A 19,856-nucleotide genomic window follows, 5' to 3' on the forward strand; every position below is an offset into this window, starting at 1 on the left:
AAACATGGCAAGAACCAAGCAAACCGCCCGTAAATCTACCGGAGGTAAAGCTCCCAGGAAGCAGCTGGCCACCAAGGCTGCGCGTAAGAGCGCGCCTGCCACCGGCGGCGTGAAGAAGCCTCACCGTTACAGGCCCGGTACCGTGGCTCTGAGAGAGATCCGTCGCTACCAGAAGTCCACGGAGCTGCTGATCCGCAAGCTGCCCTTCCAGCGCCTGGTGAGAGAGATCGCTCAGGACTTTAAGACCGACCTGCGCTTCCAGAGCTCCGCTGTCATGGCTCTGCAGGAGTCCAGCGAGGCTTACCTGGTCGGCCTCTTCGAGGACACCAACCTGTGCGCCATCCACGCCAAGAGAGTCACCATCATGCCCAAGGACATCCAGCTGGCCCGCCGCATCCGTGGAGAGAGAGCTTAAACTCTGTCCCGCTGCTGCTCCACTAACCTCCACCTCAACGGCTCTTTTAAGAGCCACCTCACTCGAAACTCTAGACAACAGTCCTCTGCTGCCTCAGCATATTTGATAATGGATACAAGTCCCAACCATTACATATTTTCTTCTACTAAGAATAAACATTTTTTGATTACAGTATCTTGAAGATCAAAGCTGTCATATGATCACCAACACACCCACTGTTACAGTACAGTTCTCATAGAACGTGAGACTGTGTTTATTTCATATTTAAATACACTGCGACCCCATGCACTGTGTTAATATAATGTAGCTGTGTCTGTAAGCAATAAATAAAAATGATTACTTAATATTTTCCCCATCATTTATACAACAGTGGTTTCTACGACGGAGTATTAGAACCAAACTGAGAGACACATGAATATTATGACTTTAATTTCACTATGATTTTATTTATCTATTTCTTCAGTTTGGCCCCCATACTCGGTCGTATGTTTCCATTTTATATCCCAAGTATTTATTCTGCAGTGGTGTCGGATTTAACTCGGGACTACAAATCACAAATAAATGGGAGATTGAGTTTAAAATAATTTAAAATAACATGACTTTCCCACTCCACTCCAATCCACGAGGTGGCGGCGTTTAAACATGGTTTGGTTCCGCCACTAAAACCCCGCTTCCGGTCTGTTTGTCTTTGTAGCTGTCTGTGGACTTTCAAAGTCAGTAGGAGTCTGAAGAGTCCCTGAAGGTTTGAAACATGTTTTCTGTCACCGTCTTGTGCAGGTTACGACCCCGTATCGTTTCCAGCTCGTTCCGTTACATCCATGCCACGGCGGTGTGTCCCGGGTTTTTTGTTGGAGGAGTTAGCCGTGGACAGCTACATGCTTCCAGGAGCTCGTTCGTCAGCTTAAACAGCAACAGCAAGGTTTGTCACCTGAAACTGACACGACACGTTCTTCACAGAGTCATAGCGCAGTCACCGAGTGAATTCTCCACGAAACACTTTCTCACGACTGGTGCTTACAAAAATAGTTTAGATTAGCTCAGTTAGCTGTAGCCGCTAGGATCACTCTTGAATTGACTGCTCATGTCTGCAGTGATGATCAGTGAGACTCTCAACTGAGCATCTGGAACTTAATTGTTTACCTTTTTATTGAAAGATGATTGTCTTTTTTTAACACATAATGTTATTTTCATCAACAAAATAATTATGCAACAAAAATGTAAACAGAAACAGTGCAATGATATTTAAAGAGACAGATACTTGACTCTTGCCTTGATTGCTTTTCAACTTATTGGCTGACAAAATAATATTTACAACATTTAATAATACACATAAGAAATCACTTAATCAATTATTCAGTTGGAGTTTTCTAGATAATTAAAACCCGTTTCTGTGATTTTTCAGCTTCTTAAATGTGAATATTTTCTGGTGTCTTTGCTGCATATAACTAAGAAATCATGAAAACTGAATAATTTTGGTTTGTGGACAAAACAAGATTAATCTTTTATGAAAATAATTGTTAGTCGCAGCTCTTTAAGAAATCGTCAAGACCCTCATTAGCTGTTTGTAAATTATGTTTCGGGCTGTAACTAACGTTTCTTTGAATTGATTATTCAGTCTGATCAGTGTTTATCAAACCTGGAAATGCAGATGATCTTGTTTTGTCTATAAACCAAATGATTCTGTCTTAAAGAATTAAAAATTCAACATTTGGAAATGAAAGAAGATAGTGTTCATGTCGTGATTAGTTAAACTTTTATGTAGAACAGTTCACTCAATTTGTTGAAAATAATGTATCTTTTTTGGAGCATGGGGTCATAGTTGAAGTAGTTTTGATTTTAGACCAAAATATGACATTATTTTCATTTATCACAATGAAAACTTCACATCGAACATAAAAATAATCCTTTTTATCTTGTGCATTTCTTTTGTTTCTGTGTAGCTGCAGTCTTACCGTCCATCTACACGTTTCACCTCTACGTCGACCCACTCTGAAGACGGACATCTCATTTACACTGGTGGTCTGACCAATGCTATCCGAGGTGAGGTGCTTTCACCTGGTTGTATATGAAAGAAAGACATCTCATAATCTAAAAATCTCAGTGAGTTCTCTCTCCCACTGCTCCGGTTTCCTCCCACAGTCCAAAAACATGCAGTTGTTAATTGTAGGGGTGGGAATCTGTAGGTACCTCACGATTCAATTATGTTTCAGGGGCCTTGATTCGATTATGAAACGATTATGAATTAGGGATGTCCCAATACAACTTTTCACTTCTGATAAGATACCGATAATGCAGCCTTGAGTATTGGCCGATACCGATTTCGATCCGATAAGATATCAGCACGAATCATTCATACTTTAATTACTTATTTTGTAGTGTGGCAAGTTATACGCTTAATCAAGTGATATTACTTAATGGAAAACAATCGTCAGCAACAGTAGGTATGAGGAAAAACTGACCCATTTATTATTAACCAATGGGTTACATACATTTTACCTTCAACATAACAATATTCAATTTTTTTGTCATGTTAATTTCCTACAGTCTGTGGTTAATTTCATCAGGAGGAAAGTACCAAGTGCTAATGGGGGTGTTTTCAGAGCACCCGTGTTTCACAGGTAACAGCGTGAACACCCCCTTGTTTTCACTATACCACAGGGTGAGTGACTCGTCTTTGATCGCTTAGTGCAGTGTAATGAGAAACAAGAGCTGAACTCCTTTCCATTATCATTTGTTAAACTAAATGAAATGTGTCAACTGGAAAGTGCATTATAAGGAAGTAATAAGGAAGTTGAATCACAAATTCACATATTTAAGACAAAATGTCAAATTAAACAAGCTTTTGCTCTTTTACAGCATTAGCAGCCGTGTGGCTCTTGTTTGGAGCACATGTGACATTAGTGCGCAGTTATAGTGACGTACTATCCTACCTGCCTTCACCTGTGAGACCGTGACTTCTGTTTTGTTTTTATTGTTGAGTTTCGTGATTGCCGCTGTATCTCAGCTCCATGCTTCATGGTTATGTGCTCCCCATAAAGTGTCCGGGTGACGGAACGCTGTGCTTCAGAGTGTCCGCCTTATCGTACTGTCTATATTACGTTATTTAACATTTAAATGATTGGATTTGATTTGATTCAGAATCGGCCATGTCCATGTTTCCCCCACCCCTAGTTAATTGGACACTCTAAACTGAGAGTTGGTGTTGATGTGAAAGTGAATACACATGTCCGATGTGAAATAATCTTATTATTCTCTTATACTTCTCTTTCCTTCAGGGGTGAGGATGTTCTCCTACAGTACCAGCTGCACCAGCCTCTTCCTCATGCCCTACCTGGTCTCGAAAAAGCTAGTGGGAACTGATAACTTTGCCTTGCAGGTCGCGTTTGGCTGCGCCATCGGCTTCTTCACCTTCGTCACCCCTGTCTTCTTACACCTCATGACCCACGGCTACGTGATGCGTCTGTACCACAACCCCGACAAAGACACTTACACCGCCATCACCTTCAGCGTCTTCCTCACAGAAAAAAGGAACACGTTCCATCAGAGCCAGGTCAAGATCCCTGCTGTCAGCCAGATGTTCACCACTTTGTACGCAGGCACCAAGGGTCTGATGGTAAACCCGGACCTTTTCGCCATCCCACATGACTATAATCACCTGATGGGCTACGATAAGCCCTTTAGCTTTGACTTAGACGATGTGGACAGACCTGATAAGAGCTGAGAGACAAACTTCACAATCACTATAGACACTCAGCATGTCAACCACTGGAGATTTGACAACTCTTACAGTTTCTCACTTCAATTAAATTTAAAAAAAGAAAAGAAAAGTGAAATATAGGTGAAAACAAGTTATTATTTAATCATCAAAACCTGATGTGTATGAGAATACAGAGCTATTTAACATGCATTTCACTAAAAGCAGCCGTGCGTTGATTGATTTACAAAAGTAAGACATGAAAACATGGTTGTGAACAAGAAAGAGACACGTTCAAGTACTGAAGCTCAAGATTGAGGAGAAGGTTGAGGAGAAACGGGGACACAATATTCAGTCTATGAAAAAAATTAAAATACACTTGAATCATTGTATTAATACAATGATTCTACCAATAAATCTTGTGTAGAGCCAAGTGTCTGCTCTTCTGTGTTTTTATTTGACATCACAGCAACATAATAATATGACAATATATTTGTTCAAAGCTAATTTCCCCTCTCATTGTTAAGCCCTGACCATATGCATCTTCTTGGTGTCTAAGGACATCGAGGGACCTCGAATATCTATTACCCATGATGGCAATATTGTGTCTGTTACTATGCCTGAGTAAATTTGATGAAAGGAGAAAGAACGTTCTATTTTTTTTTTGGGTCTTTTTTTAATACTACGACTTTATTCTCATAATATTACGACTTCATTCTCGTAATGTTACGACTTTATTCTCACAATATTACGACTTTATTCTCACAATATTACGACTTTATTCTCGTAATGTTACGACTTTCGTCTCACAATATTACGACTTAATTCTCGTAAAGTTACGACTTTATTCTCGTAAAGTTACGACTTTATTCTCATAATGTTACTTTTTTTCATAATGTTATGACTTTATTATTGCAATGTTACGACTTAATTCTCGTAAGTTTACGACCCTATTCTCACAATATTACGACTTCAGTGGCATGCACAGACATTTTGGGGGGCAGGTGCTCAGTGAAAAATAAGGGCACTGTGTGGCATGTGGAACTATCAGCTGTTTTATTATAGCAGTGAGAGATTATAAAAAAACATTACAGGCACTGTGGCACATGTTCAATGTAATTAAATATTTATTTATGTCAACATGTTAAGAACTAAAGGTGTCAGAACTGTCAGTGTCATGAGTCAGTGAAGAGTGAGCATTGCCACTCTTGGCAATGCTCACTGTGACAATATTGTCACACGCTTTTAATCATCGAGAATTTATAGATGATCATGTCAGCATGGGCCACATACACTGTTTAAAATAACAACAAACTTTCAAAAGGCCACTTGCTTGGTCCAGAGGGCAACGGCAGGTGCTATAGCACCGCCTAGTTTCTACCTGTGCACGCTACTGATTCTCATAATATTATGACTTCATTCTCACAATGTTACGACTTTATTCTCACAATATTATGACTTTATTCTCGTAATATTGTGAATGTATTCTCATATGACTACTTTATTCTTCATGAGATATTTGGTCAGATTGATCTGAAAACGATGCTGAATTAGCTATAATAATATGTTTATCATGTACAGAATCACCTCCTGTGTCTTTGATGCTAAAAGTAAAATTTACACCAGCAACTTCTAAAGCTTTGATGTTTTGTTCCTACTGTTACAACGGAATGATCGACACTCCAGTGCAAAAATGGAGGAGACTTCCGCTAATGCACGAGACATCGTGAGACGCCGTCACCATGACAACACCAAACTCCGACAGCGAACACAAAATGACGTCGTTGCAGGAGGACGTGTTTAATCGCGTGTTGAGCGCAGACTTGTGGGGTTTATCCAAGTGTTTTGAGAGTAAATTCGAGCCGCAGGAGAACAACGCGTTTGACAAGAAGGACGAACTGGGCAGAAATGCTCTGTTAACGGCCTCCATGTTGGGAAGAAGCGCCATCGTCCGAGAGCTCGTCAGACACGGAGCTCAGGTGAACGAGCAGACCGTCAGAGGTGAGGAGGGTCCATCCATGCAGGGCCGGACCAAGCCTTCATGGGGCTCTAATCTATATTTGATTTTGGGGCCTTTTATGAGCGCCAATAATAAAGCAAAGTAAATGACATGGCGATGATTCTGAGGGAATTGTGCACAGCATGAAATTAAATTTGTGTCAATATTTTCATAAAATTTTGGAAGCCCATTTCCGCCAGAAGATAAAAAAAAAGGTCAAACGTAGCTTTAATTTTGATTTTGGACGACATACTATAGTATGACTTTTTGACTGATTTTGAACGACATACCATAGTATGACTTTTTTGACTGATTTTGGACGACATACTATAGTATGACTTTTTTGACTGATTTTAGACGACATGCTATAGTATGACTTTTTGGACGACATACTATTGTATGACTTTTTGGGTGATTTTGGAAGGCCTACTATATTATGACTTTTTTGGATGATTTTGGACGACATACTATAGTATGACTTTTAATATGACTTTTGTGTGAATTTTGGACGACACACCATAGTATGACTTTTTTGACTGATTTTGGACGACACCATAGTATGACTTTTTTGACTGATTTTGGACGACATACCATAGTATGACTTTTTTGGATGATTTTGGACGACATACATACAGTTTTGTATGTATGATGATGTATGATATGGTATGTCGTTCATACTGTACGACATACAGTATGACTTTAAATATGACTTTTTTGTTTAAATTTGAATTTTTGATGACCCAAATTGGTATAACTTTTTGACTGATTTTGGACGACATACCATAGTATGACTTTTTTGACTGATTTTGGACGACCTGCTATTGTATGACTTTTTTGACTGATTATGGACGACGTACTATAGTATGACTTTTTGGACTGATTTTGGACGACATGCTATTGTATGACTTTTTTGCGTGATTTCGGATGGCATACTATAGTATGACTTTTTGGACTGATTTTGGACGATGTGCTATTGTATGACTTTTTTTAGTGATTTTGGACGACATGCAATAGTGTGACTTTTTTGAGTGCATCTTAGATGACGTACTATAGCATGACTTTTTTGGGTTATTTTGGTATGTCGAAAATCACCCAAAAAAGTCATACTATAGTCGGTCTTCCAAAATAACCCAACAAAGTCATACAATAGCATGTCGTCCAAAATCAGTCCAAAAAGTCATACTATAGTTTGTCGTCCAAAAAGTCATACTATAGCATGTCGTCCAAAATCAGTCAAAAAGTCATGCTATAGTATGTCATCCGAAATCACCCAAAAAAGTCATACAATAGTATGTCGTCCAAAATCACCCAAAAAAGTCATACAATAGTATGCCTTCTAAATTCACCCAAAAAAGTCATACAATAGTATGTCGTCCAAAATCACTCCCAAAAGTCATACTATAGTATGTTGTTCATAATCAGTCAAAAAAGTCATACTATAGTATCTCGTCCAAAATCAGTCCAATATGTCAAACTAGTATGCCGTCCATAATCAGTCAAAAAAGTCATAATATAGTATGTTGTCCAAAATCAGTCCAATATGTCAAACTATAGTATGCCGTCCATAATGTCGTCCAAATTCACCCAAAAAAGTCATACAATAGTATGTCGTCCAAAATCACCCAAAAAAGTCATACAATAGTATGCCTTCTAAATTCACCCAAAAAAGTCATACAATAGTATGTCGTCCAAAATCACTCCCAAAAGTCATACTATAGTATGTTGTTCATAATCAGTCAAAAAAGTCATACTATAGTATCTCGTCCAAAATCAGTCCAATATGTCAAACTAGTATGCCGTCCATAATCAGTCAAAAAAGTCATAATATAGTATGTTGTCCAAAATCAGTCCAATATGTCAAACTATAGTATGCCGTCCATAATCAGTCAAAAAAGTCATACTATAGCATGTCGTCCAAAATCAGTCCCAAAAAGTCATACTATAGCATGTCGTCCAAAATCAGTCAAAAAAAGTTATACTATAGTATGTCGTCCAAAATCAGTCTAAAAAGTCATACTATAACATGTTGTCCAAAATTAGTCAAAAAGGTCATACTGTAGTATGCCTTCCAAAATCTCCCAAAAAAGTCAAACTATAGTATGCCTTCCAAATTCACCCAAAAAAGTTATACTATAGCATGTCGTCCATAATCAGTCCAAAAAGTCATACTGTAGAATGTCGTCCAAAATCACCCAAAAAGTCATACAATAGCATGTCGTCCAAAATCACCCAAAAAAGTCATACAATAGTATGTCGTCCAAAATCACCCAAAAAAGTCATACTATAGCATGTCGTCCAAAATCAGTCAAAAAGTCATGCTATAGTATGTCATCCGAAATCACCCAAAAAAGTCATACAATAGTATGTCGTCCAAAATCACCCAAAAAAGTCATACAATAGTATGCCTTCTAAATTCACCCAAAAAAGTCATACAATAGTATGTCGTCCAAAATCACTCCCAAAAGTCATACTATAGTATGTTGTTCATAATCAGTCAAAAAAGTCATACTATAGTATCTCGTCCAAAATCAGTCCAATATGTCAAACTAGTATGCCGTCCATAATCAGTCAAAAAAGTCATAATATAGTATGTTGTCCAAAATCAGTCCAATATGTCAAACTATAGTATGCCGTCCATAATGTCGTCCAAATTCACCCAAAAAAGTCATACAATAGTATGTCGTCCAAAATCACCCAAAAAAGTCATACAATAGTATGCCTTCTAAATTCACCCAAAAAAGTCATACAATAGTATGTCGTCCAAAATCACTCCCAAAAGTCATACTATAGTATGTTGTTCATAATCAGTCAAAAAAGTCATACTATAGTATCTCGTCCAAAATCAGTCCAATATGTCAAACTAGTATGCCGTCCATAATCAGTCAAAAAAGTCATAATATAGTATGTTGTCCAAAATCAGTCCAATATGTCAAACTATAGTATGCCGTCCATAATGTCGTCCAAATTCACCCAAAAAAGTCATACAATAGTATGTCGTCCAAAATCACCCAAAAAAGTCATACAATAGTATGCCTTCTAAATTCACCCAAAAAAGTCATACAATAGTATGTCGTCCAAAATCACTCCCAAAAGTCATACTATAGTATGTTGTTCATAATCAGTCAAAAAAGTCATACTATAGTATCTCGTCCAAAATCAGTCCAATATGTCAAACTAGTATGCCGTCCATAATCAGTCAAAAAAGTCATAATATAGTATGTTGTCCAAAATCAGTCCAATATGTCAAACTATAGTATGCCGTCCATAATCAGTCAAAAAAGTCATACTATAGCATGTCGTCCAAAATCAGTCCCAAAAAGTCATACTATAGCATGTCGTCCAAAATCAGTCAAAAAAAGTTATACTATAGTATGTCGTCCAAAATCAGTCTAAAAAGTCATACTATAACATGTTGTCCAAAATTAGTCAAAAAGGTCATACTGTAGTATGCCTTCCAAAATCTCCCAAAAAAGTCAAACTATAGTATGCCTTCCAAATTCACCCAAAAAAGTTATACTATAGCATGTCGTCCATAATCAGTCCAAAAAGTCATACTGTAGAATGTCGTCCAAAATCACCCAAAAAGTCATACAATAGCATGTCGTCCAAAATCACCCAAAAAAGTCATACAATAGTATGTCGTCCAAAATCACCCAAAAAAGTCATACTATAGCATGTCGTCCAAAATCAGTCAAAAAGTCATGCTATAGTATGTCATCCGAAATCACCCAAAAAAGTCATACAATAGTATGTCGTCCAAAATCACCCAAAAAAGTCATACAATAGTATGCCTTCTAAATTCACCCAAAAAAGTCATACAATAGTATGTCGTCCAAAATCACTCCCAAAAGTCATACTATAGTATGTTGTTCATAATCAGTCAAAAAAGTCATACTATAGTATCTCGTCCAAAATCAGTCCAATATGTCAAACTAGTATGCCGTCCATAATCAGTCAAAAAAGTCATAATATAGTATGTTGTCCAAAATCAGTCCAATATGTCAAACTATAGTATGCCGTCCATAATGTCGTCCAAATTCACCCAAAAAAGTCATACAATAGTATGTCGTCCAAAATCACCCAAAAAAGTCATACAATAGTATGCCTTCTAAATTCACCCAAAAAAGTCATACAATAGTATGTCGTCCAAAATCACTCCCAAAAGTCATACTATAGTATGTTGTTCATAATCAGTCAAAAAAGTCATACTATAGTATCTCGTCCAAAATCAGTCCAATATGTCAAACTAGTATGCCGTCCATAATCAGTCAAAAAAGTCATAATATAGTATGTTGTCCAAAATCAGTCCAATATGTCAAACTATAGTATGCCGTCCATAATCAGTCAAAAAAGTCATACTATAGCATGTCGTCCAAAATCAGTCCCAAAAAGTCATACTATAGCATGTCGTCCAAAATCAGTCAAAAAAAGTTATACTATAGTATGTCGTCCAAAATCAGTCTAAAAAGTCATACTATAACATGTTGTCCAAAATTAGTCAAAAAGGTCATACTGTAGTATGCCTTCCAAAATCTCCCAAAAAAGTCAAACTATAGTATGCCTTCCAAATTCACCCAAAAAAGTTATACTATAGCATGTCGTCCATAATCAGTCCAAAAAGTCATACTGTAGAATGTCGTCCAAAATCACCCAAAAAGTCATACAATAGCATGTCGTCCAAAATCACCCAAAAAAGTCATACAATAGTATGTCGTCCAAAATCACCCAAAAAAGTCATACTATAGCATGTCGTCCAAAATCAGTCAAAAAGTCATGCTATAGTATGTCATCCGAAATCACCCAAAAAAGTCATACAATAGTATGTCGTCCAAAATCACCCAAAAAAGTCATACAATAGTATGCCTTCTAAATTCACCCAAAAAAGTCATACAATAGTATGTCGTCCAAAATCACTCCCAAAAGTCATACTATAGTATGTTGTTCATAATCAGTCAAAAAAGTCATACTATAGTATCTCGTCCAAAATCAGTCCAATATGTCAAACTAGTATGCCGTCCATAATCAGTCAAAAAAGTCATAATATAGTATGTTGTCCAAAATCAGTCCAATATGTCAAACTATAGTATGCCGTCCATAATCAGTCAAAAAAGTCATACTATAGCATGTCGTCCAAAATCAGTCCCAAAAAGTCATACTATAGCATGTCGTCCAAAATCAGTCAAAAAAAGTTATACTATAGTATGTCGTCCAAAATCAGTCTAAAAAGTCATACTATAACATGTTGTCCAAAATTAGTCAAAAAGGTCATACTGTAGTATGCCTTCCAAAATCTCCCAAAAAAGTCAAACTATAGTATGCCTTCCAAATTCACCCAAAAAAGTTATACTATAGCATGTCGTCCATAATCAGTCCAAAAAGTCATACTGTAGAATGTCGTCCAAAATCACCCAAAAAGTCATACAATAGCATGTCGTCCAAAATCACCCAAAAAAGTCATACAATAGTATGTCGTCCAAAATCACCCAAAAAAGTCATACTATAGCATGTCGTCCAAAATCAGTCAAAAAGTCATGCTATAGTATGTCATCCGAAATCACCCAAAAAAGTCATACAATAGTATGTCGTCCAAAATCACCCAAAAAAGTCATACAATAGTATGCCTTCTAAATTCACCCAAAAAAGTCATACAATAGTATGTCGTCCAAAATCACTCCCAAAAGTCATACTATAGTATGTTGTTCATAATCAGTCAAAAAAGTCATACTATAGTATCTCGTCCAAAATCAGTCCAATATGTCAAACTAGTATGCCGTCCATAATCAGTCAAAAAAGTCATAATATAGTATGTTGTCCAAAATCAGTCCAATATGTCAAACTATAGTATGCCGTCCATAATGTCGTCCAAATTCACCCAAAAAAGTCATACTATAGTATGTCGTCCAAAATCAGTCCAAAATGTCATATTTTAGTATGTCGAAAATAATCAGTCAAAAAAGTCATACTATAGTATGTTGTCCAAAATCACCCAAAAAAGTCATACTATAGCATGTCGTCCATAATCAGGCCAAAAATTCATACTATAATATGCCGTCTATAATCAGTCAAAAAGTCATACTATAGTATGTCGTCCAAAATCAGTCCAAAAAGTCATGCTGTAGTATGTCGTCCATAATAATTACAAAAAGTCAAACTATAGTATGTCGTCCATAATCATTCCAAAAAGTCATGCTGTAGTATGTAGTCCAATATCAGTCAAAAAAGACATACTATGGTATGTCGTCCAAAATCACCCAAAAAAGTCAAACTATAGTATGTCGTCCAAAATCACTCCAAAAAGTCATACTATAGCATGTCGTCCATAATCAGTCCAAAATGTCCTACTATAGTATGCCGTCCATAATAAGTCCAAAAAGTCATACTATAGTATGTCTTCAAAATCAGTCCAATATGTCATACTATAGTATGTCGTCCAAAATCAGTCAAAAAAGTCATACTATAGTATGTCATCCAAAATCAGTCCAAAAAGTCATACTATAGCATGTCGTCCAAAATCAGTCAAAAAAGTCATACTATGGTATGCCTTCCAAAATCACCCAAAAAAGTCATACAATAGTATGCCTTCCAAATTCACCCAAAAAAGTCAAAGCATAGTATGTCATCCAAAATCAGTCCAAAAAGTCATATTTTAGTATGTCGTCCATAATCAGTCAAAAAAGTCATACTATAGTATGTTGTCCAAAATCACCCAAAAAAGTCATACTATAGCATGTCGTCCATAATCAGGCCAAAAATTCATACTATAATATGCCGTCTATAATCAGTACAAAAAGTCAAACTATAGTATGTCGTCCATAATCATTCCAAAAAGTCATGCTGTAGTATGTCGTCCAAAATCAGTCAAAAAAGACATACTATGGTATGTCGTCCAAAATCACCCAAAAAAGTCATACTATAGTATGTTGTTTATAATCAGTCAAAAAAGACATACTATAGCATGTCGTCCATAATCAGTCCAAAAAGTCCTACTATAGTATGCCGTCCATAATCAGTCAAAAAAAGTCATACCATAGTATGTCTTTCAAAATCAGTCCAATATGTCATACTATAGTAAGTCGTCCAAAATCAGTCCAAAAAGTCATACTATAGTATGTCGTCCAAAATCAGTCAAAAAAGTCATACAATAATATGTCGTCCAAAATCAGTCAAAAAAGTCATACTATAGCATGTCGTCCAAAATTAGTCAAAAAGGTCAAACTATAGTATGCCTTCCAAATTCACGCAAAAAAGTTATACTATAGCATGTCGTCCATAATCAGTCCAAAAAGTCCTACTATAGTATGCCGTCCATAATCAGTCAAAAAAGTCATACTATAGTAAGTCGTCCAAAATCAGTCCAAAAAGTCATATTATAGTATGTCGTCCAAAATCAGTCAAAAAAGTCATACAATAATATCTCGTCCAAAATCAGTCCAAAAATTCATACTATAATATGCCGTCTATAATCAGTCAAAAAAGTCATACTATAGTATGTCGTCCAAAATCACCCAAAAAAGTCATACTATAGTATGTCGTCCAAAATCACTCCAAAAAGTCATACTATAGTATGTCGTTCATAATCAGGCAAAAAAGTCATACTATAGCATGTCGTCCATAATCAGTCCAAAATGTCCTACTATAGTATGCCGTCCATAATAAGTCCAAAAAGTCATACTATAGTATGTCTTCAAAATCAGTCCAATATGTCATACTATAGTAAGTCGTCCAAAATCAGTCAAAAAAGTCATACTATAGTATGTCGTCCAAAATCAGTCCAAAAAGTCATACTATAGCATGTCTTCCAAAATCAGTCCAAAAAGTCATACTATAGTATGTCGTCCATAATCAGTCCAAAAAGTCATACTATAGCATGTCGTCCAAAATCAGTCAAAAAAGTCATACTATGGTATGCCTTCCAAAATCACCCAAAAAAGTCATACAATAGTATGCCTTCCAAATTCACCCAAAAAAGTCAAAGCATAGTATGTCGTCCAAAATCAGTCCAAAAAAGTCAAAGCATAGTATGTCGTCCAAAATCAGTCCAAAAAGTCATATTTTGGTATGTCGTCCATAATCAGTCAAAAAAGTCATACTATAGTATGTTGTCCAAAATCACCCAAAAAAGTCATACTATAGCATGTCGTCCATAATCAGGCCAAAAATTCATACTATAATATGCCGTCTATAATCAGTACAAAAAGTCAAACTATAGTATGTCGTCCATAATCATTCCAAAAAGTCATGCTGTAGTATGTCGTCCAAAATCAGTCAAAAAAGACATACTATGGTATGTCGTCCAAAATCACCCAAAAAAGTCATACTATAGTAGGCCTTCCAAAATCAACCACAAAGTCATACAATAAGTATGTCGTCCTAAATCACCCAAAAAAGTCATACTATAGTATGTCGTCCAAAGTCACTCCAAAAAGTCATACTATAGTATGTTGTTTATAATCAGTCAAAAAAGACATACTATAGCATGTCGTCCATAATCAGTCCAAAAAGTCCTACTATAGTATGCCGTCCATAATCAGTCAAAAAAAGTCATACCATAGTATGTCTTTCAAAATCAGTCCAATATGTCATACTATAGTAAGTCGTCCAAAATCAGTCCAAAAAGTCATACTATAGTATGTCGTCCAAAATCAGTCAAAAAAGTAATACAATAATATGTCGTCCAAAATCAGTCAAAAAAGTCATACTATAGTATGTCGTCCAAAATCAGTCAAAAAGTCATACTATAGCATGTCATCCAAAATTAGTCAAAAAGGTCAAACTATAGTATGCCTTCCAAATTCACGCAAAAAAGTTATACGATAGCATGTCGTCCATAATCAGTCCAAAAAGTCCTACTATAGTATGCCGTCCATAATCAGTCAAAAAAGTCATACTATAGTAAGTCGTCCAAAATCAGTCCAAAAAGTCATATTATAGTATGTCGTCCAAAATCAGTCAAAAAAGTCATACAATAATATCTCGTCCAAAATCAGTCCAAAAATTCATACTATAATATGCCGTCTATAATCAGTCAAAAAAGTCATACTATAGTATGTCGTCCAAAATCAGTCCACTATGTCATACTATAGTATGTCGTCCATAATCAGTACAAAAAGTCAAACTATAGTATGTCGTCCATAATCATTCCAAAAAGTCATGCTGTAGTATGTCGTCCAAAATCACCCAAAAAAGTCATACTATAGCATGTCGTCCATAATCAGTCCAAAAAGTCCTACTATAGTATGCCGTCCATAATCAGTCAAAAAAAGTCATACCATAGTATGTCTTTCAAAATCAGTCCAATATGTCATACTATAGTAAGTCGTCCAAAATCAGTCCAAAAAGTCATACTATAGTATGTCGTCCAAAATCAGTCAAAAAAGTAATACAATAATATGTCGTCCAAAATCAGTCAAAAAAGTCATACTATAGTATGTCGTCCAAAATCAGTCAAAAAGTCATACTATAGCATGTCATCCAAAATTAGTCAAAAAGGTCAAACTATAGTATGCCTTCCAAATTCACGCAAAAAAGTTATACGATAGCATGTCGTCCATAATCAGTCCAAAAAGTCCTACTATAGTATGCCGTCCATAATCAGTCAAAAAAGTCATACTATAGTAAGTCGTCCAAAATCAGTCCAAAAAGTCATATTATAGTATGTCGTCCAAAATCAGTCAAAAAAGTCATACAATAATATCTCGTCCAAAATCAGTCCAAAAATTCATACTATAATATGCCGTCTATAATCAGTCAAAAAAGTCATACTATAGTATGTCGTCCAAAATCAGTCCACTATGTCATACTATAGTATGTCGTCCATAATCAGTACAAAAAGTCAAACTATAGTATGTCGTCCATAATCATTCCAAAAAGTCATGCTGTAGTATGTCGTCCAAAATCACCCAAAAAAGTCATACTATAGTAGGCCTTCCAAAATCACCCAAAAAGTCATACAATAGTATGTCGTCCTAAATCACCCAAAAAAGTCATACTATAGTATGTCGTCCAAAATCACTCCAAAAAGTCATACTATAGTATGTTGTTTATAATCAGTCAAAAAAGACATACTATAGCATGTCGTCCATAATCAGTCCAAAAAGTCCTACTTTAGTATGCCGTCCATAATCAGTCAAAAAAAGTCATACCATAGTATGTCTTTCAAAATCAGTCCAAAAAGTCATACTACAGCATGTCGTCCAAAATCAGTCCAATATGTCATACTATTGTAAGTCGTCCAAAATCAGTCCACTATGTCATACTATAGTATGTCGTCCATAATCAGTCAAAAAAGTCATACTATAGTATGTCTTTCAAAATCAGTCCAATATGTCATACTATTGTAAGTCGTCCAAAATCAGTCCACTATGTCATACTATAGTATGTCGTCCAAAATCAGTCAAAAAAGTCATACTATGGTATGTCGTCTAAAATCACCCAAAAAAGTAATACTAAAGTATGTCGTCCAAAAAGTCATACTATAGCATGTCGTCCAAAATCAGTCCGAAAAGTCATACTATAGCATGTCGTCCAAAATCAGTCCGAAAAGTCATACGATAGCATGTCGTCCAAAATCAGTCCAAAAAGTCATACTAAAGCATGTCGTCCAAAATCAGTCCAAAAAGTCATACGATAGTACGTCATCCATAATCAGTCCAAAAAGTCATACAATAGCATGTTGTCTAAAATCAGTCCAAAAAGTCATACTATAGTATGTCGTCCATAATCAGTCCAAAAAGTCATACGATAGCATGTCGTCCAAAATCAGTCCAAAAAGTCATACTATGGTATGTCGTCCAAAATCACCCAAAAAGTCATACTATAGTATGTCGTCCAAAAAGTCATACTATAGCATGTCGTCCAAAATCAGTCCAAAAAGTCATACTATAGCATGTCGTCCAAAATCAGTCCAAAAAGTCATACTATAGTATGTCGTACATAATCAGTCTAAAAAGTCATACAATTGCATGTTGTCCAAAATCAGTCCAAAAAGTCATACTATAGTATGTCGTCCAAAAAGTCATACTATAGCATGTCGTCTAAAATCAGTCCAAAAAGTCATACTATAGTATGTCGTCCAAAATCACCCAAAAAAGTCATACTATAGTATGTCGTCCAAAAAGTCATACTAAAGCATGTCGTCCAAAATCAGTCCAAAAAGTCATACTATAGCATGTCGTCCAAAATCAGTCCAAAAAGTCATACTATAGTATGTCGTCCATAATCAGTCCAAAAAGTCATACAAATGCATGTTGTCCAAAATCAGTCCAAAAAGTCATACTATAGTATGTCGTCCAAAAAGTCATACTATAGCATGTCGTCTAAAATCAGTCCAAAAAGTCATACTATGGCATGTCGTCCAAAATCAGTCAAAAAAGTCATACTATGGTATGTCGTCCAAAATCACCCAAAAAAGTCATACTATAGTATGTCGTCCAAAATCATTCCAAAAAGTCACACTATAGCATGTCGTCCAAATTCAGTCCAAAATACTATAGCTATAGCATGTTGTCCAGAATCTGTCCAAAAAAGTCATACTATAGCATGCCGTCCAAAATCAGTCCAAAAAGTCATACTATAGTATGTCGTCCAAAATCAGTCCAAAATGTCATACTATGGTGTTTCGTCCATAATCAGTCAAAAAAGTCATACTATAGTATGTCGTCCAAAATCACCCAAAAAGTCATACTATAGTCAGTCAGTCATCATCTACCGCTTTATCCTCTGCCAGAGGGTCGCGGGGGGTGCTGTGCCAATCTCAGCTACATCGGGCGATAGGCGGGGTACACCCTGGACAGTTCGCCAGTCCATCGCAGGGCCACACACAGATAGAGACAAACAACCATTCACTCTCACACTACTCACTCCTATGGTCAATTTGGAGTGTCCAATTTACCTATCCCCACATTGCATGTTTTTAGACTGTGGGAGGAAGCCGGAGTACCCGGAGAGAACCCACGCACACACGGGGAGAACATGCAAACTCCATGCAGAAAGGCCCTTGTTCCAACCGGGGCCCTTGTTCCAACCGGGGCTCGAACCCGGGTCTTCTTGCTAACCACTACGCCACCGTGTGGCCCCATACTATAGTATGTCGTCCAAAATCATTCAGCCTATAATCTGGATTCTCTTTGTCATGCAGGTTACTCATCGCTGCACCTCGCTACCTGTTGGGGCCACTTGGACACAGTGAGGACTCTGCTTGAACTGAACGCTGACACAGAGTCCAGGACCTTCAGAGGGGAGAGACCATTGGACCTGGCCAGGAGACACTCCAGGACTGACTGCATCGACTGTCTGATCCTGGCAGGTGAGGAAGGGAGGGAGGGAGGCGTCATTATTTTCAGCAACCAATGCTTCGTAAAACAACGCACAGAACTGCTAACCTGTGTGTGCATTTATGTTTGTACAGATGCTAAACAGGACTTTGAGTCGTATGTCTCCTTTATTAAGGACACAATTTCGGTTTCAGAGAAGAAACTCTCAAAGGAGGACAAGGTAACGTGTCTCTTTAAATGTGTTTAAATATGTTTTACATCTATATCGGAAATTTTAATCGCTAATGTTACCATAAAAGGTTAAGTTAGTTTCCCCTTAATAACACCTGATTGGAAGTTAAGGAGTTAGCTGAAGTTGTAAGCATATAATCAATTGTTTGAATAGTTGTATGTGAATCAAGAGCCATGTCAAATGTCAAATTTCCAGAGATAAATGTGTTATTTGATCATCTGACAGTGGATCTGAGATACACGCTGCAATAAAATGTCAATTCCTTCAAAGAAAATAAAAGCCCTGTACTGCTTTTAGAAGATCTGGAAAAAAGTAAATAAATTGAATCCAACTCTGTAATAGAATGTAAATTAAATAAAATCCAGCAGCATCATAAGGATTTTAAGTGTATTCTTCATTTGACCAAGTAAAAAAAAAGAAAGGGTGAAACAGCCCTTAAAGTTTGATGCTAACTATAGGCTACAAAGATTCTCCAGCACACTTGGATATTCAGCTGCAGCTTTCAACTTGTTGCTGAATTTTAAAACCTTTTACACCTTTTAATGCTCTGCAGTGTCATTTAAAATGTTCAGTAATTGTTCATGACTTGGACAAATTCAAAAACCCCACTAAATTGTGTGCTTTATGTCTGATCTGCATATGTTAGAACACGTGTATGCGAGTGTGCAGCATCAAGTCAGAGTGGATTCAGAGCATCAAGAGCCCGACAGTGTCAGACTTCACGGCCCAGAGGGAAGACATGAAGGAAACTCTTCAGCCCATCCTCAACAAGCTGTCAGCAGCTTTACCATGAGTGACGACTTATTATTATTATTATTATCTCTGCACAGAGGGAGATTTCAGGGCCAGTTCAGTTATATTTTTGCAGTGTCTGAGCTTCTCCGCTTGCTAATCCTGGTGTGAAGCTTTGAAACACAGGAATGTGGTCAAAGATGGACGCACTGTGTTATAAATACAGAGTTTTAATTCCTTTTTTTCTCTCTTTGCTTATTGTATATATGGAAGATTAATAAAGCTGCTCAATTATGCAAGAAGTTGAAATTCTGATTCTCTCTGCAGGTCTCTATTGTGAAGATATTCACTGGTCACATAGCAACGCTTTTATAAATGAGCTGCAGTAAAAAAAAAACCTCAAGTTTTATTATGAAATTAATAATTATGCCTTAATAAATTAATGTGTTGATTGTATCTTTGTCTCTCAAGTTTTTACAAATTCAATGAAATCACATTCAGACTTAAGGTAA

At 36.6% G+C, this 19,856-nt stretch overlaps 3 protein-coding genes across 3 annotated transcripts; all 3 read left to right on the top strand.

Annotated features, from left to right (window-relative positions):
* Nucleotides 1-4: 4 nt before the first annotated feature.
* Nucleotides 5-415, top strand: LOC131472805 (histone H3). Its single transcript, XM_058650263.1, has one exon. It carries the CDS (start codon nt 5-7, stop codon nt 413-415), a length of 411 nt encoding a protein of 136 aa, XP_058506246.1.
* A 667-nt stretch (nt 416-1,082) lies between these two features.
* Nucleotides 1,083-4,543, top strand: tmem70 (transmembrane protein 70). Its single transcript, XM_058648652.1, has 3 exons — nt 1,083-1,334; nt 2,356-2,455; nt 3,691-4,543. The coding sequence occupies exons 1-3, from the start codon at nt 1,167-1,169 to the stop codon at nt 4,134-4,136; spliced, it is 714 nt and encodes a 237-aa protein (XP_058504635.1). The 5' UTR covers nt 1,083-1,166; the 3' UTR covers nt 4,137-4,543.
* A 436-nt stretch (nt 4,544-4,979) lies between these two features.
* On the top strand, nt 4,980-19,771 carry ankrd45 (ankyrin repeat domain 45). The gene is made up of 4 exons (XM_058648699.1): nt 4,980-6,110; nt 18,245-18,412; nt 18,515-18,600; nt 19,259-19,771. Exons 1-4 carry the CDS (start codon nt 5,852-5,854, stop codon nt 19,403-19,405), a joined length of 660 nt encoding a protein of 219 aa, XP_058504682.1. The 5' UTR covers nt 4,980-5,851; the 3' UTR covers nt 19,406-19,771.
* The last annotated feature ends 85 nt before the right edge of the window (nt 19,772-19,856 follow it).

The sequence above is a fragment of the Solea solea genome, chromosome 1, assembly GCF_958295425.1.
Source record: "Solea solea chromosome 1, fSolSol10.1, whole genome shotgun sequence".
Taxonomy (NCBI): domain Eukaryota; kingdom Metazoa; phylum Chordata; class Actinopteri; order Pleuronectiformes; family Soleidae; genus Solea; species Solea solea.